The 24109-nt window shown below is 37.1% G+C and overlaps 1 protein-coding gene across 1 annotated transcript in view; it reads right to left on the reverse strand.

Moving 5' to 3' along the window:
• Ostn (osteocrin) overlaps positions 1–24109 on the reverse strand; it is a 38665-nt gene that overhangs the window by 7390 nt on the left and 7166 nt on the right. Inside the window, exons 2-3 of the mRNA XM_028875167.2 lie at positions 20144–20242; positions 16639–16853 (exon numbers count right to left, since the gene is read on the reverse strand). Of these exons, the coding sequence (XP_028731000.1) occupies positions 16639–16853; positions 20144–20242 (314 nt within the window). The remainder of the gene's footprint in view (positions 1–16638; positions 16854–20143; positions 20243–24109) is intronic.

A 24109-nucleotide genomic window follows, 5' to 3' on the forward strand; every position in this document is an offset into this window, starting at 1 on the left:
TCACAACCTTTTCAAAAATGTTATTCCACAACCCTACTTCAACTAAAATTTTTAGAAAATATATCCTATTAAGTGGTGTCTTCTGTTTCAATGTCTTTATTTCCTAATTATAAATTGGGCATATATTTTTCAACTTGTTAAACAATGGGAAACACGTAATTCGTAGAATTAGCTTAAAAAACAATGGACAAGAGTTATAAGAAACCAGACACACTAGTCATGCTTCAAGAGTTTGGTGTAATTATAAACAACGGGTGCTGGAATAAAAAAAAATTGATATATGGTTTAACTATGTAACCCTGGCTATCCTGAAACTCACTCTGTACACCAGGCGGGTCTCACATTTACAGAGATCCACCTGCCTCTGCTAGGATTAAAAGTGTGCAGCATCACACAGACTCTCTTCGTGTTTTAAATTAACTGACTTTACCAAGACTAACATAGACTTTTAATTCAACATTATTTTCTTGTGGTAATCAGAATAATAGCTTCCCACCAGTGTCCACATGGCAATTTCCAGAATCAGAATATGCAATTTGATATAGCAAAAATGAGTTTCAGATTAGATTAAGTTTATAGGTTCTAAGATTATGCTGGGTTACTTGAGTGTACCTGGTATGTTTTCAGAATAGTTTTTAAAAGTAGAAGATAGTTGCAGAAGACTGCCCTAGGCATCAGATAATAAGAGCAGTCTGAGAGGGATCACAATTACCAATGACATTATGAAGATGGAGGAGTCGTGAGTGAAGGAATGCTGTGTCCCTTGAGGTTTTTCCAAGGAAAATGAGACCTCGGTCCTTCAAGCCTAAGAGTTTAATTCTGCCAACAATTCAAATGAGATGAAAATGCTTCCCCCAGAGAAAGCTGGAAGATTACAGCCTGATAACACCTTCATATCATTTGCATCCAGCAGGAAGACAAGGCAAGAGTGTGCAGGGACACACAAAAGGGAATTTATATACCACCATTAGCCAGAAATCAGCCACATCTCTACCTGACAGAAGAAGAGACTGGGAAAAATGGTCTGAAATGATGGACTGAGTGTGATAAGGCTATCCTGAACCTTGACCAACAAAATTATGAGCTAGTAATTGATTGTAATTTATTATGGTACCAATAAGAGCAAATACATTTCTCTGTATGATTTAGGGCTTATGTCTCAGTGCTATGGGGCTAATACATTCAAGATATTAAATTGATGTGGCTCCCTCCATTTCTTTAAATTGATTTCTTCATTTACTATCCATCATGAAAATTTCAGGACATGTGGAGGCAGAAGTCAATGTTGGACAGAGGAGAATGCTCAGGGGTGACAAGCTGAAAAGGAAGTAAAGAAAAAAAAATCCTCCCAGACCTTAAAAAGGGGAAGGAAACGGCAGCTGGGGGTTAAATGTCCCACTTACTGTTCCCATGCCACTTTAAGTTCAAGTGCTGTGAAAAAAATTCATTTGTTTAGTTTTATAAAAATAAGTGCACTATTCTTATAGAGTATATAAACTACAACAGAACATTCACTGGTTCTTGTAATTGTTTCCCAAAGCTAAGGTAAAAGAAATGTAAATGACATTTTCTTGTTTTGCAGTAGTTGACGTTTTCCTGCTCAAGCACATGAGTAGAGGCCGTGCTTGTGGAAAAAGCAAAAACATTAATTTCCTTCCACCCAAACCCCAGAATCATCCTCTCCCCTTACTGTTCCTGAGTTTGATCTAAAATGTGTTATGAACCAGGAGATAGGACTTGATTTTTTTTTTTTTTTTTTTTTTTTGGTGTTTTTCGAGACAGGGTTTCCCTGTGTAGCTTTGTGCCTTTCCTGGATCTCGCTCTGTAGACCAGGCTGGCCTCGAACTCACAAAGATCAGCCTGCCTCTGCCTCCCGAGTGCTGGGATTAAAGGCGTGCACCACCACCACCCGGCAGGACTTGATCTTTGATGAATTATTTTACTTAATGTTTCTGGGATCCTCTGATTCTGTTATTCTAAGCAATTCATTGTTTTCTGATGAAATTCAGGTAACACCTGGCGTTCCTATCCATTAAAGTTGCTTATTCATTCAACACACTTACATGTTAGGTACTATTTGGTTTTATTTTTATCTCTCAGTGCCCAGTTCATGTTGAAAATGGTGACTAAAGTCACACACACACACACACACACACACACACACACACACACACACAAACACACACACAGACATTTACACACACCTTCAGCTGATGCTCTTGCCAGTCCAGTTTAATTATTTCCAGACTATTGAGCTACTTCAGAGTAAGACAGGTAACACATGGCTTTGTTCTAGCATCTCAGTTACTTTGATTCATTTTATCAAATGTGGGATCGGCTGCAAATATTTAGAAATAATTGATCTTGAGCTTGCACATCTAAGTATGTTCAACATATAAACAAATTGGCACATTAAAAAAAAAAAACAAAACCAATTATATTTAAAGTCTATGAAAGTCAAAATGGCTCATGAATCCAAGGAGTGTATATATATTTTACACAAGTTCAGAAATAAAATGGCAAGCTGGTGGTGTTCGTTAACATTTTTTTCCTGATATCAAATATGTACCCGACTCTCTAACCAATGCACTGGCAGTAGTGCCAGTGTGCACAGAAGGAAAGTTAGACAGGCTAATACCACCCAGGAGATCTGTACTCCTGACTGTCTAGTCCCTCTTGTGACAAAATGATGTAATGACATGACTTAAATCAAATGCAGGTGAAAGAATCCTCCCTTTTCATTGAAAAAATACGCTGTGAGAAGTTTAAAGAGATGAATTGTCTAGCAAATTAATACAAGCGCAGTGTTTGGATTGTTTATTTTCAATGTGACTTTTATATCTACAATTAAATACAGACTTTTTATGTCAAATAGGATTTTCTATCTATAGCTATCCTTTCTGAAGCTGGATTACCATTGTTAAAAGGCAGTAGAAAAATTGCATTTAAGCTTTTATTGAGTAGTACCCCATATGTGCCAGTGGATATATCAATTATCTCTGCCTAGTTTAAAGAAAATGAAAAAAGCACACGTGTACTTGCAGCACCAGCAAATGATAATGAATTTGACTTGCACAGTAGACATCTCACTGTCCCCTGCCAAGTGGTGTCCCTTTGGGGACCCAATCCCAGGAGTTTTCTGTGGACTCAAGCTTAGTCCAATCATGTTTTTGCCTTGCCTTTCTTGTGTGGATTGAGTAAAGCTCTGAGACTTACTTCTGGTAGTTTTAGAACTTTTCTTAAAGCAATTCTGTGTTTCAGACCTATTCTACAACCTAATACGAACTATGATTGATAGTGTTACTATTGTAAATAGTACTGCTACTCCTAACAATTGTATTATTAATTATGCCTATAGAACATATGATACACTAGAAGTTTGTTGAAAGCGTAAGTCCTGTGCTCTCATTATAAAATTAGGTGCCGTGTGAGGTGATGGATATGTCAACTAGCTTCACTATTGCATTAATTTTACAATGCATACATTCATCAAATATCATCTTTGGTTTTTATATTTTTTACGTACAATCTCTCTCTCTGGATTTTTTTTTGTGTGTGTGTGTGTGTGTGTGTGTGTGTGTCACTTTTCTTCACAGTGTGGGTCCCAGGGAACCAACCCAAGACATCAGGTAAGTAACTTTACTCTCTGAGTTATTTTTCCAGCCCAAGTCCACTTCTAAGGAGAAATTGTTTTCTGTCAATAACGCCCCATTAAGTCTGAAAAAAATAAAAGGTATCATATATGAATTCTCTATGTCAGCAAAGCTATGTGTTTTGAAATACATTCATGCTGATGTGTGTAACTACAGCTGATTTCCTTTTCTTCTCTACAGTGTTCCATTGAATGGATGTATAGCATTTATCTATCCATCCTGCAACCGAGGAAAGCTTGAGGAGTTGAAGTTTTTAGTGGTGGTATACACTGTTCAGTAGAAACTGCTTTATGCACATCTTTCAACTTTATTTAGAGATTTCTGGGTTGTATTCAGAGTTACCAGCTATGAATATATTTAATTTTATTATTTAGTACCAGGCTTTTTTCCATATTCTTACCTGTTTACAAACCTGAGAGCGATGTATCATAGTTTCTTTTATTTCAAGAGTATGCCAGGCCATGGGACATGTCTTTATAATTTTGAACAGTCTGATTTCTTAGCTACTAACTTATACTGGATGCATTCAACTCTTATATTGCTAATCTAGCCTCCTGTCTTTTATCTTCTCATTTCCCACTTGGATTTCTTCTTTTGGAAGTATCTGCTTAAAACTCTTTTTTTCTTATTAATTTGTTCTCCTTTCAAATATTAATGGTAGGTGGGCTCAGTGTACACTGAATATGACAGTTTTTCAGTCTTATGTATTAACTTTCTTGTTTTTTTGTAAGAAAATCTTTAATGTTCCCTCAATGAATATCAACATTTTCATCTTATTTAATGAATTCTTTTTGTCTCATAATAGCAGACTTAGCTTATTGAGTTTCTTGAACATCTTACTGAAGCTTTGGCTAGAATTGAATTGACTCTATGGTGTAAGTTGATCTTTGAAAAACTAAAATCTTTATGAATGTGTCTTGCTGTCTCAGATGATTTATCACTTGGATACTTTGATGTCTTAGTTGTCTCCATAAAGACCATGCATAGTTTGTGGAATTTCATTTGTTGGAAGTGATATCACATAAGATTATACGTTGTAGGAATATGTATATATTGGTTAAATATATTGGAATATTACTTGGTTAAAAAGTCTCCTTCTACTGTTCCTTTATTGGTGACTTTAGTCATGAATGGAAGTTGACTTTGTGGAGTGATTTTCTTGCATCTGTTCTGATTATATGTTTTATTTCCTTACTGTTAATTCCATCAATTAATTTTCTAAAGCAAATCACCTTTATAGAGCAAACCAATGAGATGATGGTATATTGTTTCACATATCTGACTGGACTCATTTAGCTATTTTTTGCAGGAAGGTTGCATCTGTGGTCACTACGTGTGATTATCATGTTAAGTTCTTTGCTTGTTCATTCTCTATATGGTTTTTGTAGTTAGAAAATTTTATGTTCATTAAATGGAATGAGGATTATGCCTTTTTTTTCAAGGGAGGGAAATACTGCTTTGGGGTTTTATCATGAATTTTAAGGCTCATTTTCAGACTAGCTGTTCATGAATTTCATGTGTAACTGCTGGTTCCCGTGTGCCAATAGTTGAATACGAAACTGTTTGTGGTTTGGAATCTCAAGAAAAGAAACTTGGATTGAGGATCTAGATAATGTTCCCTAACAACAACAGTCTAGACTTGTTGCTGCATTTTAAGGACATAATAAACTGTTGGGCTCCTTTAGGAAAAGGCATTGACTCATCAGCATGGAGAACTACCCAGAAGGAGGAAGCAGTGATTACTCATAGAGGATGTTCTTTTCAATAGGTTCATAATTTAGATTAGCAAAACAAGGAATTGTGTTATAATAAAAAAAAACTTAACAAGAGTGTGGCAGCCAGGCTGTGATTTTGGCTCTGATAATTCCCTCACTACGTAGTCTCCTATGCTGGGACGAGCCAACTTCCATAGCCAGTGTGGAAAAGGCACAGTATAAAGTCCTGTAAACTGCTATGGCTTCTGTCTTTCTTAGCTAGACTATGAGTCCTGAGCGTCATCTAGATGCCATGTCCCTAACAGCCTCATAAAAAGTCCACATGGCAAAGAACTGAAACCTCCTGCCAATAGCCTAAGAGAAACAGAGTCAATCTAGCCATGAGTGGACCATTTTGGAAGTAAATGCTCTAGTCTCCAGGGCCTCTGAAATGACTGCAGCCTTTGTGGAGAGTTTACACCAAGTACATGAGTTGATTATTTACATCTTATTTTTCTATTATTTCTAAATGTGGTTTTGAAGAAGAAAGGCATTATATAATGACTACTTAAAACACTTTTCACTCAAATTAAATGAGTTCTTCAACCTAACATTGGGGGACTGGAACTTGAAAACCTATTTTCAAATTTAAACATGAGTTGTGGCCATTCTCTTTAATACTTTTCAGGTCCTTTCTGGAGTCTTTTTTAGTCTGCTCTTACGTGTCATACCATTAATTCCAAGCTAGTTACTTACATTTCAATATGACCCTCACCCTTTCTGGATTCTCCATTTCAATAATCAAAATTGCTGGATTCCAGATGACTATATGTTACAGCATGCTCCCTAGGTTGTTTAGAGAACCCTCAAATTGAGTATACCTTCTAGTCTCATGAGTCTCACAGTATTAACAAATGAACTGCTAGGCAAAAAAAAAAAATGTTCAAAACTGAGTAGCCCAAGACTTTTGTTCTCACAGATTTTCTGTGCATAAAAAAGGAAAACAAACATGGATGGGTGTTTCTTGAAGGAAAACATGGTGGCTTGTCAGCATGTCAAAGACCTCTCTGTATTAGATAGACTTGCATGGAAGGGTCTTATTACCCCATAAAGATAAGAAAGAAGTCAATGAGCAGGTTTTGTTTCTTTTGCCAAAATGAGCAAGCAGCTAGAGGCTATTCACCTAGGAAGGAGTGAATAATGGTTGGGGCGAGTGTCAGTCATTTTTTGATAGACATGCCTTACCTTTTCAGAAGAGTGAATGGGAGTAGACTTGGAGAGGAAGTCAGGGGATAAGGCAGGAGAGGAGAAGAGGGGGGGAATCTGTGGTTGGTATGTAAAATGAATGAAAAATTTCTTAATAAAGAAAAAAGAAGAAATGCTTCCTTATGTTGTGGGGACACTGGTGAGTTTAGGTCATAAAAGGTAGCACTGCATCAGTGAGAAGGTTATATCTGATTTAGCATTCTATCTCAAAGGTAGTACTTTAGCTTATGCAGATTCTATTAAATTTGTTATGTCATCTTCTAAAGTTTTCCTCCAAGGAATGAGCTGCGTGAACAAACAAGCTTTCAGACAGAAACCACAAGCACTGAGTCCACTAGTGAGACTTCAGTAACCAAAGTAACTCAGTCGCAACTCACTAGGCACACTCCAAGGAGTCAAAGGCAAAGACATAATCCTCACTGGCTTGACTCACGACCTTCTTGAGAAGCTAATGAACTTTTTTTTTTTTGGTTTTTTTTTGAGACAGGGTTTCTCTGTGTAGCTTTGCGCCTTTTCCTGGAACTCACTTGGTAGCCCAGGCTGGCCTCGAACTCACAGAGATCCGCCTGGCTCTGCCTCCCGAGTGCTGGGATTAAAGGCGTGCGCCGCCACCACCGCCCGGCGAGAAGCTAATGAACTTTTAAAACTGCCATCTAGCAAATAGATTTACACTAAAATACTGCACAAAAATTTATTTTTGGAAGGGTGAAAAAAGTGCATTACAAACTCTCTATCAACTCAGTATTATCCTTTGGAGAGAAAGCTTTCGACCTTCATGCATAAGTTAGGTAAGGTTGACAGGCATGTGGCGCTGGACTGAGGTGTGAAGAGATTGGCAGTAAAGAGCAAGCTATGGCAAGGGTGGCCCAAGACCATTACGCTCAAGGGCATTTCCCAGCTAAGAGCCAGGCCTTTTAACAAGGAGGACAGATGCCCATAAAAGGGGCACTGCCCTCTGGATACTTTCCCATGTTCTAGCATCTGAAACAGAGCCCATTACGAACTACCTCCTCCAGACATCCCCACATAGAAACTGGGCTACAAGATGAGTCAGCCAGTCCAAGTCTGTCACAGTGCTTTATAATGAATCCAAAAGGATACAAAATGTTAGGCTGTTCACCTTGGTCTTTGGGATTGCCATTGAGAAGGACAATCACATCACTAAATTGAATCTGACACTACTATTCTCCACTTTAGCCTGGACCTCCAACTGGTGCAGGGCAAGAGACCTATTTTCATTGGTATGGAATGCTGAGAATTTACTTGATGTATATAATTCAAAGTTAACTTCATTATTCCTGGCCTTTGATAAGCACAATATTCACAGAGTTTTAATTTCTGGGTAGGAAATAGTTTTAAGTGGAATGTATTGGACTTGAAGTTAAATGATGATGTATAATTTATAACTAGGTAATATCAGGGATATAATATTATCTGTCTGAAAATCATTCAAGCAAGTGAGTATCCTCACATCTCCCTTCTTTGATTGTTATGAGCCAGCATCTTAGAATGACATTCTTTATTTTAGTATTTGGTTTTGACCACTCTCTCCAAACTAAGGACAACCTGAAAATAGAATAAAGGTAGCAAATATTTCCTCTTGCATTCTCGAGTGAGGTCATAGATGTGTGCAATATTTAGAAGGATGCTGCCACAACTGACTGTTTCCAATCTTCAATCCCAAAAGGAGTATTGCTGAATGTGTTAGGAGAAATTTCTTGGGGGCAAGTTACTAGAGAAAAGCACTGCTTCCCGTCTACCGTCCCAGAGGAGAAGGCCTTTGAGAAAACCCTCAAGACAGCCTGATGGTGGTCCACATGGAACAGTGTTTCCCAAAGAGCAAGGAGCTGTGAGATCCAGCTCCATGTGCTGAGTGAGGAGGGGACTGCATATTGAACAGCTTTACTCAGTGATCAAAATCAACAATGTGGTGCACGTGGTTGGCTTAAGTATGATAAGGGCATTCCTGAGGGCTCTCTGCCAGCTGTGATGGAGAAGCTAACTCTGAAGGATGCTGCCAAATGGACAAGCCAGGAAGACAGGATGGAGATGAAGAGCACACCTGACTATCGGACTTTCTAGATGGGAAAGCACTGTTCCGGGCAAGGCTGTTTATGACAATTTCAGTGGGTGATATGTGATGACCCGGCAGAAACAGCCCCTGTAATGGGATTTAAGAAGCCCCAAGTGTTGAAAGGCCAGATTTTGATAGTGCCTGTTAATAATGCTTGACTGCTCAGTTGGAGGAGAGAAGTGGAGGGGAAGTGCAGGGCAAGTGGTGGAGGGACAGGATGAAAGTAACCGATCACGTTCAATTCCCCTGCTTGAGCAGCTGAAGCGGGGTAAAGGCAAGGTTTTATAGAGCCGAAGGATGGACGATGAAGCATACATGGATATTTTAATCAGTGACTTTTCAAAAAGACAAAAGTGAAAAGAAAAGAAACATGCCTATTAAGTACACGTGACCAGTGGCATCATGATGTCAATTGAGGAATGGAGAAAAGTCTTCCCAGGTTGCCTTGCAAAGGCATAAGTTTTCCTTTCTGTGGAGTTCTTCTGTCTCACATTTATAAGAATATTGTTCTAGAGCAAAATGTTTACTGATTTAGATCTGTAGAGTGTGTGTGAAGTGAATTATGGATCTTTCATCATCTCTCCAGACTTGGTTGTTTATCTTTCTATTTTAACTTTCAGCCCTGGGAGACTGAACTTTTTGGATTACATAAATGTTCCTATGTTTTTTGGTTTTCTGTTGAGTCAAGAAATAGGTGGCCTTGGATAGAGAGAAGAGAGGAAGAACAGAAGAGATCTTGGGATTATTTTTAACCTGTCCTCCTCAAATTCCTTTGTGAACATTTTTGGTGAGATATGCTCGTGAATGAAACCCAGTGAACTCTAACCTTCTAACTTTGTTCTGATTTGCAGAAATCTCTTTCAGTGTGTCCTTAGGCCAGGACCTTGGGCTGTTGTGCATCCACTATTATCTATCTGTTTTTAGAGTTTGTATATAGCCTTCTGGTGAAATAGCCTCTTCAAATTTTTCCATTTCTGAAGGGTCATCTATTTTTTGCTGGAAGACAGAGGGCATAATAATTTACTTGCTTTTCTGACCTCAAAATATGCATAACACTTGAAAAAATATTCAAATACAGAGTAGCATCACTGCTATTTGCAATGTGTATTCAATAATGTGTGATGCCATTCTTCAGAAAAATCCCTGGCCAGTCATCTGCATCAGTTGTCTTAAAGGGTCATTCTGTTTACTTGGGATGTGATCATCCTGCTTCTTTTTATTTAAAAAATGGAGCAGATGTTCATTAATTTCAGACATCAAATAAATGTGTTGAAATGGGGGGAAATATTTAAATTCAAAGCATAGTTGAATTTGACTTTAAACTTAAAATAATTTTCCCAAGCACCTAAAAGTAAGTTTGGTGTCATAGTCATATGAAAAACATATCAAATAACAGCCAATCTATTTCTTTTTACTTCATACCCTGCTCTGTTTAACTCTCATGGCTTAGCTGTTCATTCCTCCATCCTTCTGACTTTATCTCTCGGTAGACCTTTCAAAAGCATACAATTGTTTCTAGATATTGTACTGCAGGTATAAATAATGTGTGTTATATACTCATGACTCTATTCTCTCAAACCAGAGAGATGCACTCATATAAGCCCAGTCTACAAATGTGGACAAGAATAGCTTTCCCAATTTTATTGGCCTGTAACTGAAAAATGACATTTACTTCAATTCTCAGTGCAGAGGTATTCAGTGCTCAGAACTTTGTTACACATAGAAAATCTTGAGTTTGAATAAAAAACATCCTTTCAGACTCCAGGTTTATAGAAACGTTTCTCTCCCTTCGTTTTCTACCTAATGTATTGCTGTCTAGTATACAAACCACTTATTGTATTTGACTGACGAGTAAGAACAAGAATTCCTGTGACCTTCCTATGAGAGCGAATGATGCAGAGAATCCTCAAAGGGAATGCCCTTGATATGTGATTCTAATGAATAAAGCATCAACTGTCCATTTAAATATGAAACATTTAATACTTTAAGTTAGAACAAAGCTCAAATTCCTCAGACATGAAGGTCAGCCACTGCGTGAACACATGCCTCCCTCTCCTTAGCACAGCCAAGCTTCTGAAAATAGTGGGGTGTGAAAGTGAGCCCATGAAAAGGGGAAAAGATAAAGACCCCTTTTTAGCTTTGAAAGATGATCAACTCTCCAAGAATCCTTTTTCACTTTAGAAAACACTGGATGCTGATATGTACAATTAAATTAATTATAAAATAATATATATATATTTATAAAAAATATATATATATAAAATAATATATATATATATATATATATATATATATATATATATAGAAGAAAACACTGGATGCTGCCTCTACAACCTGGCTGGAGGAATACTGACTGACGTTATGCAGGCTTTGCAGTGCAGAGCCTGAGGCCAGCAGTATGAATGGTTGTGATGTACAGCATGCCTGTGTGTGACTGCCCTTCTTCTCCTGTGGCTTTTTACCCTCCCTGTTCTTACCACCATGTTGATCCTGTACTGCACCATGTGCCCTCTCAAGAACTTGCCCCAAAGCTTTGAGTCACCTCTTATGCTGTTTTCTTTTTTTTTTCCCAAGAGAGTAAGAACAATGTTTGTTCCTCATTTATTTCTTTCTGTTCCTGTGGCTTTTTTTTTTTTCTTGAATTCACAATCCCCTTTAGTCTGGCAAATGAGGGGATTATAAGCATGCACTATCATGAAAAATAATCTTCTTAATTCATGTAGTCTGTCAAAAAGTTGTTACCTATTTCTGTCAAAATTTATTGTTATTGTTCTATTTGAGAATTCATATTTTTTAACTGTTTTTGACAAACTTCCAGATAATGTATCTTCAAATATTATTTTTACTCTTTTGTCCTCATAAAATTCTTGGTACACTGGATTATATGTTACTATTTCTCATTCTATTCTCCATATCTTTTAGAGTTATTCAGAGTCATTTACTCAGATCATCATAGCCAGGTCTAATTTACTATTTGTTTTATTGTTCAATTAAAAAAATTGTATACTATTTAAGACACTTGACAAGGTAAAATCGTCCAGTGAACCCTTGTCTTGCTTCATCCTGTCTGTCCCTATAACTCTGTTATTTTCAAGCAAATTTCAAATAAATACGGATGGATTTTTACCTTTTATATTTTAACTTTCAGGTTTTGGTTTTATGATGGCAAGGAAGCTGTAAAGATTTCATAGAAATTGCACTTTGAATTTTGGTCTTTTCCTGAGCTGATAATCTATGATTCTGCGGAGTTCCAGTTAGCCAGACCAACAACCAATATTCTACAGATACTGTATCACTCAGTTCAGTAGGTTAGGTATATTAAATGCATTTTAAACTGATAGAATTTCCAATGTATTCTGGATTTATAAAGAAAGGACCAATCACAATTCAAGGGGCACATATAATTTCATGTCTAAATATTTGAGCCTCGTCATTTTCTATCATGCCATCATTTCCTAATAACACCTTGGTATCATTACGTAGCCCCTGTTCTCACTCATATTGCTTCTTATACATTTCAGCTTTAAACATCATTGTCAAATCAGGACCCCCCCCCCACAGGCACTGGAATAGTCCATGAGTCTCTCAAGTCTATTTTAATTGTTACTATCTCCTTTCTGTCCATCATTTTTTCCTGCATAAATCCTTGTAATTTGTTTGTTGATAATCTAAACTATTTGTTTTTCAGTTTTCAACAGTCTGGATTTTGTGCTTGCTTCCTTCCCCATGTGTCTCTGAAGGACTTTTGACTTCATGTTGCCTGAAAATTGATATCTAGCTAAAGACAAAATGGATTTTTGTTTCTCTTTCTTTTTTTTCTGTTCTTCAGTAATGCTATTTTACAGGTACTGATAAGTTCTCTCACCAGGGGACATATGATGGCCTTGTCTTCTGTCACAGCAGCTGGTGACATTGTCTGGATCCAGCCTAGCATTAGTGTTTTAAGATATAGATGCACTACTATTCCAGTTTCATTTATTAACCACAATAATTCCATAAAAGAAGCTTTCTTCCTCATCTATCAGTCCATCATTTCTTAATTGTTTCAGATATTAGAGCATAAACAGGAAATTTCACATCTGTTAGTGGTAGAGGTCATGTAAGAAAGATAGACTTAATGCTCTCTTCATTTACAAGTTTTCATTTTGTGAGCTGGAAAATGGTATTCTTTAAAGGGAGCAGACAGTCTAAAATACCATTCTTCATTCATGGACTTAAATATTTAATGGTGTGTAGCACGTGTTTCAGCTGCAGCTCAGATTATTACTCAGCAGGGATGTCTCCAAGTGTGTTTCTGAATCCCTCACCCAGGCCTTCATACAAGGAAGCACCCCTGTATCAGATTTCAAGATCTTGAAGCCAGTTCAGTATTTCTGTCTCTGAGGACTCTCACATGTCCCATTTAGTGAGAAATGACATTGAGTGGTCTGGGCACTCAGGCTGCTTGTTAAAGATTGCTGGTTTTTTTTTTTTTTTTTTTTGGTTTTATTTTGTTTTGTGAGGGATGTTCAATATCCACAAATTGAATCAAAAGTTTTTACATTTCAGATTAATAAAAATATTTCATAAACCATTTGAAATCATGATATCTGGGGGTAAAATTTTATTTGACCAGTTCACCTAACGACTTTATCTCATTTTTTTCCTTCTGCTGAACCTCAGTTCTTGTTAGCATCAGGAACAACAGAACTAGATTATTAAATAAATGTTTATTTGCTTTGCCCCATAATATGTGATCAATACTGTTATGATAGAAATATCAATATTTCCGCCCATAATATAGTTTCTGAAGAAAGTTTTAGGTTTATTTTCTTTCTTTCTTTTTCTTCACGCTAGGTAGCAAACCCACAACTCTTTGCATCTGAATGTGCTCTCTTACCACTGATCTCACTTTTAGGTTTTTTTTTGTCATCTATTTTTCCAGGGGTGTGTGGTAAAATTATTTCTTACTGATACTAGGTGAAAATCTCCTTTGTGTAGTAACTGTGTTATTAACTGAAATAGATAATTTCATGACTTCAGTTCATGAACTAGCTATAACATTTAAAATTATATATTAAATAAATACTTTAAATATTTCGATAGCATGATTTAGTGGTTTAAGCATTAATTTCCTACTTCTGAGTATTTCCTATGTTTCCTCCTAGGTGAACGCTGTTGAGTATTTTTCGTTATAATTAGTTGATATATTTTGTGGATGGATGTTTTGCCTGCATATGTGCCTGTGTGTCACGTGAGTGCCTGGTGCCTACGGAGGGCAGAAGAGGGCGTCGGACCTGAAGGAACTGGTGTTACTGTGTAGGTGCTGGGAATCAAACCCAGGTCTTCTATAAGAGCAGTACGTGTTCTTAGTGACTGAGCAATCCTTCCAGTTCTTAAATTTTTTTAATTGTATGATTTGCCTTTGTTCCATTTGTTGGCACTTCTAAATTGCCTTACTTCTAACCACATCCTTTAAATACAAAGCAGGACTGGATTTTCCTTTATCACTCCACCTGAGAAGGCTGATATTTTATCACTTTATTTTCAGTTTTCAAGAATGGCACAGGGCCTCATATGCCAGGTGCTTGCTCTGCCATACACCATATCATTATTCCCTGAAGGCATTCAAGTCTTAATAGACATATTATCTCCATTTACATTGATGGATATGATTGATTTGGATTATATTTTAGCAGTTGTGGTTATGAGGTTTCATATTATGGAAAGTTATCAGTTTTATTCTTATGGTGCTTTTTGTACTAATGTTTTTATATAACTTTGAGTCTTTCTCTTTTAAGTTATTATCTATTATTCTTAAAGACAGAAGACATTAAATATAATACTTAAACTTCTTGTTTTTCTCCTTTTCAGGTCACAGAGCATCTCCTTGTAATATACTTTTATTCCAATTTAACATTATAAAATAATAAAATTTCATTAGGAATTTTATCTGCTATCATTATTACCTCTGAATGGTTGCTAATTATGCTTTTTAAATAATGTCATGCTATATACTATAATACAATCCTGTCTTCCTCAAAACAACCTCTAGACATGAGGTAAACAACTCAAAATAGCATCAGAAGTCCCTGAAACTGCCCAGATTTACTAGGTCCCTCTTTCCCTAAGAGTATATAAGTAGTAAAGACACACTGAGGTAGACAAGTGACCTAGATGACTCACAGAACAGTCAGAGACAAGAGGAGCTGCCTGGAAGAAACTCAGGACAATGGGGAACCCAAGAAGGACACTCTCCAATCTGTCCAGCTACCTGTAGGCTGTGCAGTGTGTTCCAAGTTCCCAGATTTTATGTGTTGCCTTCCATGCTGGGGTGGGCTTCTGAGACGCAACTGTCCTTGAGACATTTATGGTCCTGTAAGTAACCTTTCACCCATGTGTCTATAAGTAATCTCAATAAACTCATTGGCTCATAAAGTTGGTCTATGGCAATATCCATACTTTGTATTGTGCATATGTGTGTGTGCTTTTGTGAGTACAGGTGTACATGTGCATGTGTATGTGCATGTGTGTGCACATATGTGTGTGTGTGTGTGTGAGAGAGAGAGTTATATTTTCCTTCTCCTTCCCACTAGATTATAACATCATACTTAGACTCTAAAAGTAACTAAATTTACATTTGTCTATATAAGAGTCTATAAATTTCAAAATAGATAAGAGATTGGTTTTCCAGTTGCGGTTAGATTAACGTCAATCTCTAATGTATGGTTTCATCTTACTAGAGCTTCAAGAATCTCTCAGGACAGAGAGACATTGCTTTCTACATCCTTATTATCAACAAAGTCATGGACTCAGCAAACAGAGAGCAAGTCCTGAAACTCTGAGTAAACCAAGCAGTCTTTGGAAAGGGATATGTAGATGATGAAAAAAAATGAGGTACTATTTCAGAAATCCTTTGCAGGATTTGCTGAGCAGTTTATCTTCATGCTCTAAGCAATGGGTAATGTTCATACAAATGTTTTTATGTAGATGACCATCATCCAGGGATAGAAAAAGAGGGCAAGTTGGTGATAAAATGCTGGGGATGGTACAGAGAATGAAATGAAGAAAGAATACAGGAAGAATCAATATGAAAAACAAATAACTTAAGTGAGAATAAGAGATGCCTTTGTGAGGGGGAAATATTTATGTAATATAAATATTAAAGACTGTGAAAACATGGAAGGTCACTATTAGATGTTGTATAAGGGGACTCTTAAACCACTATAATGGGAAATACACAGCAAGAGGAACAGATAATGAGTATAGAAAATGAATTGTGTATAGAATGATGGTTTAACCATATTGAGAGTAATTTAATGATTTATTAATCATTAATTAAGGGAGGACATCAAGGAATATATTGTAATTCCACTATAATGATTAGTAGCTTACAAAACACTCCCATTTGATTATGTCATCTGATTTTATATAGGTTAGTACTTATATCCATTTTAGAGAGAAATAAACTGAGAATTACAGAGGATTTTGTGTAAGACACATGGTCAGGAAAGAGAAGAAATTTGATTTAATTACATGTGTTCTGTAACAAATTTTGAGCATTCTTTGCTGCTTCTTGCTGTAGTAGACTAGTTCATTCACATTTTATGAAGCCCTGTATTAAGAATAACCTGAAAACCCTGCTCTGGCTATGTCTTTTAGATATCACTCTCAAGTGACTGGAGTACCCCACCACATGAGCATTGCCTCTTACCTGCCACAAGAACTAATGTTTTAAAGTAACTATTTTTTTTTAATCTATATGCAAGAAGGTTTTCCGTAGGAAGCACAGTAAGGCATTCCAGCCAACTACCACAGTCCTGATACTTCCAAAGCATTTACCTCTCCAATCATCATTTAACCCACAAGTTGGCCAGCATACTCAGTGTCTGTTCACATTCAAGTGAAATCCTGTTGCAGATCCTAGAATGAAAGAACCAGGCAGTGGGCTAATTTTTGCTTGTCCACCTACCTCTGTTTCCCTTTGTGCTCTACAGACCCAGCTGAGAGTCTGTCCAGGGGTGACCCAAAGCCAGGGAAGCTCCTCTTCTTCTTGGTCTCAAATACATCGTTCTCCAAGGACACCAGCTCATCTAGAAGCAGGAGCTTAGCTGCAAGGTCGGTGGCTGATTTCTCTTCCCTGCCTGTGGGTGGTGACTGCAAGCCTGCTGCTCCAAACTCAGAGGCCTACAGGGCAGAGAAAGGTGAGCTCATTCACTGAGACAAGGAAAAACAAGTAGGTACAAAACTGGCATTAGGCATTTTATAACACTAGATGACATGCCCATTGCTCATTTTATGATGCCTCAGGGTTATGTTTTAGAAAGAAAGCTAGAATGTGGGGGCCTGGAACATACAGAAATGGATTATACCCAAGAGAAGAGAAGAAAACAACCCTCGGGCTTCTTTCTAAAATTTGACATATTTACTGATTGGTCTTTCATATTTAGCCCCAGAAACAGCAGCAGCATCCTTCCCTATCCACCATGGAGTTTTCCTTACACCTCTTTTCATCACTGCACTCATCACATTTTGCTTTAAATAATATCTGCTACAACAAATTTGTATTTCTTATTAGGTGTAAGTAACTTGAGAGCCATGGCCTAAGCTTTTATTTCTTGTATTCAATGTCTACCTCAGTATTTTTCTTATAGCAAAACAAAACAAAAAAATCTGAATTGTTTTTTACCGTATGAAAGCAAAAACCTTAATGTCATGCTATTTTACTTCCATGATCCATCCATTATCTATGTAAGCCTCTAACACTCCATTGTATTCCACCTTCTGCTTTAGGTTAAAGGGATGCAAAAATAATCAAAATACTGTTTCTGTGCCCCAGGAAATTAATATCTCAGTCTGTGTGATTTATTAAAAAGTATAAGCAATGTGAAGAGCTACCCTGATAATAATACTGTTACAGGCACATTTTCTCATTTATTTATCTGCTATGTATGGTTTCTCTTTGTATCTCATTCATGTCATAAATGGATGCATGTTTGGGGTAGAAAGTCTTTTTTCCCTTCTGAAGTACAATAACAGAATTTTAGAAACTGCTCTTGTTAAACCCCAGACTCTTTTATTGTCAAGGCATATAACTTCTTCTGTTGTAAGTATTGAGCATCATTAACATGCTGTTAACCCTTAAAATTGAAATTAATTTTAATAATTTCTTATTGTAGATACCCTTGGTGCTGTTTATTTCCTCATGAGTTATCCAAAATAAGAGGGTCATGGAGAGACTCAACTCCATAAGTGACAACTGATAAACTTTACTTTGGTTGCCATGAAAAAAAAAAAAAAAAAGGGATTGATTATCAGTCAAAAGGCCAGCCAGACTACCACTATTCGAGTACTTAACCACTGATGCCGCAGAGGTGATTGGAGGAAGCTGTATGACCGTGGGAGTTGCTTGATGATGATGATCAGAAGCTGGGCTGAAATTTCCCTGCAATTATTTCTATTCAGGCCAGAAAAGTGGCCTAGCAGAAAGACTGTTGTAGTAGGTATAAAACTAGTAATGCCGTGATTAGTGTAAGCATGCCTTCATTTGCATGAAGATTTGCCGTAAATGGTCTGCATTTCTGGCTGTACAAGCAGGTAGCTCAGCGCACTGAGCTCATTTGGTAAGCTAGCCAATAGGCATGCATACTCCTGTGGTGTCTCCTCCTCGACCCATAGAAACATAAGGCTCAATGCAAAGCTTCTTCTCTCCAGCGGCGTTTCCTGCCTGATTTTGCTGTTATACAGGCAAGGCAGAGCTTCAGAAGCGGCTGACAGTTTCAGCAAGAGAAAAGCCAGGCTCTGGCAGCAGAGGGACAGCAGAGAGAGCGGCAGCAGAGGTACAGGGCGATGGCAGTTAGCTTCTCTGCAGTGGCAGCTGTGACAACAGCCACAGCAAACATGGCTGGAAAGTTCTCCAACCGGAGAGCATCCAAGGCAGACACAAAACAAATGGCATAAGTAAAGACGCCCAGTGGCGGTAGCGCACGCCTTTAATCCCAGGACTCGGGAGGCTCTGCCAGGCGGATCTATGTGAGTTCGAGGCCAGACTGGGCTACAGAGCGAGTTCCAGGAAAGGCGCCAAAACTACACAGAGAAACTCTGTCTCAAAAAACAGACAAACAAACAAAAAAAGCAAAACGAGGGAGGGGGTGGGGAGAGGGAGGGAGGGAGGGAGGAAGGGAGGGAGGGAGGGAGGGAGGGAGGGAGAGAGAGAGAGAGAGAGAGAGAGAGAGAGAGAGAGAGAGAGAGAGAGAGAGAGAGAGCAGGTGGGAAAGATCAGGGAACCAAGGCTGAAGGACAGAGAATTCAAAATAGCTAGAAAAGTAAAACTGGAGTCACCGGAATTACACCAGAGACATTTTGCAGGCCTTAAAGACCAAAGATCTCAGACACTTTAGAACCAGGAATTGTACCACTAGTCAAGGGCTGGGGATTCTGAACATCTTTGGGATGCACTGGGGCTGTAACACTTGCCACCTTAAGGAAAACATCCTAGCAGCTGTGACCTGCACGGATGCTGGAACACAAGGGTCAGTCACCACTACCCTGGCCAGCTGCCTCTGCTACTGTCAGAAGCCAGCAGTCACAACCTGCACAGCATGGGAAAAGCTTCTCCTTGGAAGAACAAAAGGTCATATTCTGACAAATGGGAATTAAGACATCTGAAAAGTGTTTTTATTCTACCAACCAGCACAACATAAAAACTAGAGCTTTGTTTCCTATTGTAATGAACGGTTTGGCCAAAACTACGTAAAATTTGGCATGCCACCAACTTCACAATAACATTAAAACATGTTTGTAAAGATAATAAACTCATTTTTAATGCTTTTTATTGTTTGAGGAATACAGATCTTACTATTTCAAACTTTTGAAAATATCTAGTTAAGTCACATGATCTGAATTCTCTGAACTCAATAGTTATCATCATTTATATATTTAAAGTTTGTAACCTTGAATATCATTGGCGATGAGAGTAAGGTAACAGAAAAATGTTTATCTTTTTTTATTTTGTGTTCTGAAGACATTTCTTTGTTTGCTGTATCTTCTGGCTGAAGTAAAAACAGCTTATGTCTGTTAAAATATAAATATGACCATGTGTGCCTGTGTGAGTCTACAAGAGCGTGCGTGCGTGCGTGCGTGCGTGCGTGCGTGCGTGTGTGTGTGTGTGTGTGTGTGTGTGTGTGTGTGTGTAGACCATAGGCTGGCATCAAGTATTTTTCTTTACCTTATTTTTTTGAGATGGGGGTTCTAGCTGAATCTGGAGCTCACTGATCAGGCTAGCCAGGCTAGCTTAAGCCCTAGCAGTTCTGTTTTCCCATTCCCAGTGTCAGAAGCATGGTGTCTGTTGCTTCAGTCAGCTTGCCTATGGATGCTGGGGATCTGAATTCAGATTCTCATGCTTACTTGGCTAGAGTCTTACAGTTGAACCATCTCCTTCGCCCTTGCATGTGACATCCTAAGTGAATTTCCATTACCTCTGTTGCTACGTCCATAGAGAATGCCTTTCCTGAGCTCCACAGCATTACAATCACTGCCAGGATGAAGTGTGCTCTCGCCAATCTCCGGTCCAGCATCTAGGCTCAGACACATCAGGGCTGATATTAATTAGTTAGAAATATAAAGGCAGAAAATAGAAGCTAAGGAGAAAGAAGCTTGTTAGAAGTGAAGCCATTCATGGCTATGTGCTGCAATGCATGCCTACCAACCTAAATAATTTCTTCTAAAATCTGTCAGTCTCCTATAATAAAGTCTCTAAAGGGTTCATTTCCATGAAAACATACATTGTACTTATATGAATCTAATAATAATTTAATTAAAGCTAACCAAATATCTGTGAAATCATATCAGATAGCTTTATTTTGGGGATAGGAGAGAGATTACAACTTCGAATTGACAAATGGGACAGAAGAAAACATTGGGTCTCTGAACCAAAATATACGGTACACCTGAAAGCATTTAAATTAAGAAATTTGAAAACACTACACATTCAATAAGGTCATAACTTTATATTCTTGTGTTTGATGAGGATTCCTTAACAAGATTCAAAATGTGAATATGCTATTTAAAGTGTCAGAATTTAATATTCTAAAACTAAAAAATTCTGTATGGTGAGATTCAACAAAACAACAAAATCAACATAACAAAATCAAGAGACAAATTGCAATATAGGAGACACTTTTCTTTCTTTCTTTTTTTCTTCCGAGAGAGTTTCTCTGTGTAGTTTTGGTGCCTGTCCTGGATCTCGCTCTGTAGACCAGGCTGGCCTCCATCTCACAGAGATCCTCCTGGCTCTGCATCCCGAGTGCTAGTATTAAAGGCGTGTACCACCATGGCCCGACTGGAGACACTTTCAATAAGTACAAATAAGAAAAAAAAAAAAAAAGCTACCAGCTGGAACATATAATTCTGATAAGTAATATATAAAAACCAGACACTCAAATAAAGAAAAATAGGCCAAAGTCATGAAGGGCTATTTCATAGTCAAGAGGCAACACAGTGGGAATAAATACCCCACAGAACAAATACCATAGTATTTTATACACATCACATTAAGAAGAAATTTTAGAGAAGTATTTGGAAGCAAAATTACAGAAGTCTTGGTGAAGTGGGGACTGGATACAGTTGTTTGAGGAAACCTGGGCATGGAAGACAGGAAGAAAACAGTCATGTTCTAACAGCTGTACCTTTATCACACTTTTAGGTGTATAACCTTGAGAAAATTCTACATGCTTGTGAGGACACAGCTCTTGGAAAGTTCATCACCTCACTAGTTTTATTAGCAAATATTTAGAATCAGTTTTCAGAGAAGATAACTGGATTAACTCAGACATTCAAACTATGGGCTTAGAGTAAATGACTTAGATTCATATTTACTATTGAAACAGATGACTTTAGTGTTTATCTCTGGATGTGGATTTCAAAGAAATTCTTTTGGGTAGATAAGGAAGTATAAAATATATACATGGCATAAAACTCTCTAAATAATTTGTAAATATACAAAGCAATTTCATGTATTAGGATCTCTCTCTCTCATACATATATATGTATATATACATATATGTGTGTGTGTATGTATGTATGTATTTATATAGTGTGTGTGTATCTCAGTAGAACTTGATTCTTGATTTCTTAATTATGGTTGCCTCTGAGAAGGCAGAAAGAGAGGGAAAAATGAGTAAGATTTGGAAGAAACATAAGGAAATCATTTTTCAGAAAGCAAACACACAAGAGTATACTATCTTTATTAATTCTGAATACTAAGCGGGCCAACATCATTTACAAATTTCAGAGCTTTTATATTAAAAGCACTATGCTGATAATTATGACTCATCCCTGATTCCATTAGGTTTGTTTCCTGTGGGTTTGACATGACCATCTTAAAATACTGCATAGTGAAGAAAGAGGCATTGCCCATTGAGGGAAGACGACAGGCTTGGAAGTTAATTTCCTTATAAACTATCTCTCAGAACGCGCTCTGGCACAAAGAGAAAGGGACTTTGAATTTTGAAGAATTGGTTGTGAGTCTCACTTTGCTTTATTATTGCTGTGACCTTGAACAGGGATTATTTAACTCTCTTGAGCTTCAATTTTCCTATGTATGAGGTGAGAAGTAATTTCCTCATCAAAAGAGTTCCAGGAGGATGGAGTTGATTCACCCATAATGCATTATCTCATGCACTGTTTATTTTTTGCACATGGAGGAACATCTATGTGGCATTATTCAATGTATATTTAGTACCTGTATATGTATTAATGTGTCCCCTAACTTTATACTTCCTTATTATTGCTGTAAAACTTAACTGTAGATCTTAGTAATTTGTGTTATATGCTACAACATGTATAGCAATTTTGCATAAGCAGAGTAACATCTCTTTTATATGTGTTGGTTAAGATTTTAAAATGGAGAAAAATATCTCCACCATATCTACAATATTTGTTTTATCAAATGTAATAAAATTTGGCTTAAACTATTTGTTCATTATGACATTAATTACTCTGTTTTAGATTCTGGTTACTAATATTAGTCACTAGCTACTTGTCTGTATTCTACGATCTCTTGAAAAGAAGCAGTAATTTTTGTGTTCTCTGTTTGCTAAGTTGGTGTTGAGTTGAGATTTTCAGTGAGTATTGGAAAATGATAGATAAGATTATATTTTCAAATATAGAAAACAGATATTTTGAGAGAAGACAGTAGTGATCATTTGATTAAAATATCGACCAAAACTGTGTTAGCTTTTTCCTTTAGAAAATCAGGCATTCTTTGTCCATATTTTTTTCTACTGATTCTGCTGATGCTTCTTTTACATTCATCTATACACAGGAAGACATTTTAAAAGCATAGCTGTATTTAAAAAATAATCTCATATTTCTTATATATCTACTTTTTAAAGTAACACTTTCGTTTAATCAAAGGTAAATTACAATTGTGATGTTCACCTTCCTTCATTTTTATTATGCTAAAAATAGTTTTTCCAAGTGCCAAATTGCCCTGTTTTACAAGTCTTTCCATGTGGATTTTCTTTAACTATTTTTACAAACATCTTACTAACCAAAGTTCCCTTCATGCCCACAGGCTTGTAAATGTAACAGAATGATGGCATTGGTAACACTGATGATGACTTCTGACACATGTATTTTGGAGCTTGGGTGTATATAGAAAAAACAGTTTTAATGTATCCTCTAACAGATGACCACATCCTGATCATTTGGATAGGGAGGTGTAAAAATAAACGCTGAGTTTAAATACATGTATTCAATGTCTTAAAGCCACGCTTGTACCCAATAAACCAACAAGCTGAGTTTCTAAATATGGTACCTTGTACACTAATATAAACAAGCACTCTGGCACCTGCCAAACAAGAGACATTTGATTAACTCATTGAAACTCGATTGCTACAAAATTAGAAACAGGGGAAATTATAGGGAGGACAGGAAAAGACCAGGTTTAGCCTCATTTCTCTATTTTGTTGATAGTGAATAAATATAACCCATGATTTAAAAATCTCCTAGGACCCAAGTGCTCTCGAAATCACAGAAGGAACCTTTAAAGAACATTCTTGGACTATATGAATTCACCAAAGCAGAAGAGCTTGCATATTAAAAACAAAATCTAACACATTAACTTTTTTCTTTCATTTCTTTAAAGACATATAGCCAAGGTAGACGTGGACTCATAATTCTTCTGCTTGAGCCTCCCAAGTGCCAGGATTATGGGTGGAAAACACGCTAGCTTCCTCATTTTAACTGAGCAGCTTTTGAGTTATATTCCTTGGAGTAATAAAGAATTTCAAAACAGACAGAGGGCTTGGAATCATCCTTCTAAGATTTTGTATGTATTTTATTTGCAAGCAATAGGGCTATTCCACTTTATATACTATATTTTAGTATTCCTACATACTATTTATTATAATAAAAATTGTATAGTATATACTCCATGTTTT

This window comes from Peromyscus leucopus, chromosome 12 (genome assembly GCF_004664715.2).
Source record: "Peromyscus leucopus breed LL Stock chromosome 12, UCI_PerLeu_2.1, whole genome shotgun sequence".
Taxonomy (NCBI): Eukaryota; Metazoa; Chordata; class Mammalia; order Rodentia; family Cricetidae; genus Peromyscus; species Peromyscus leucopus.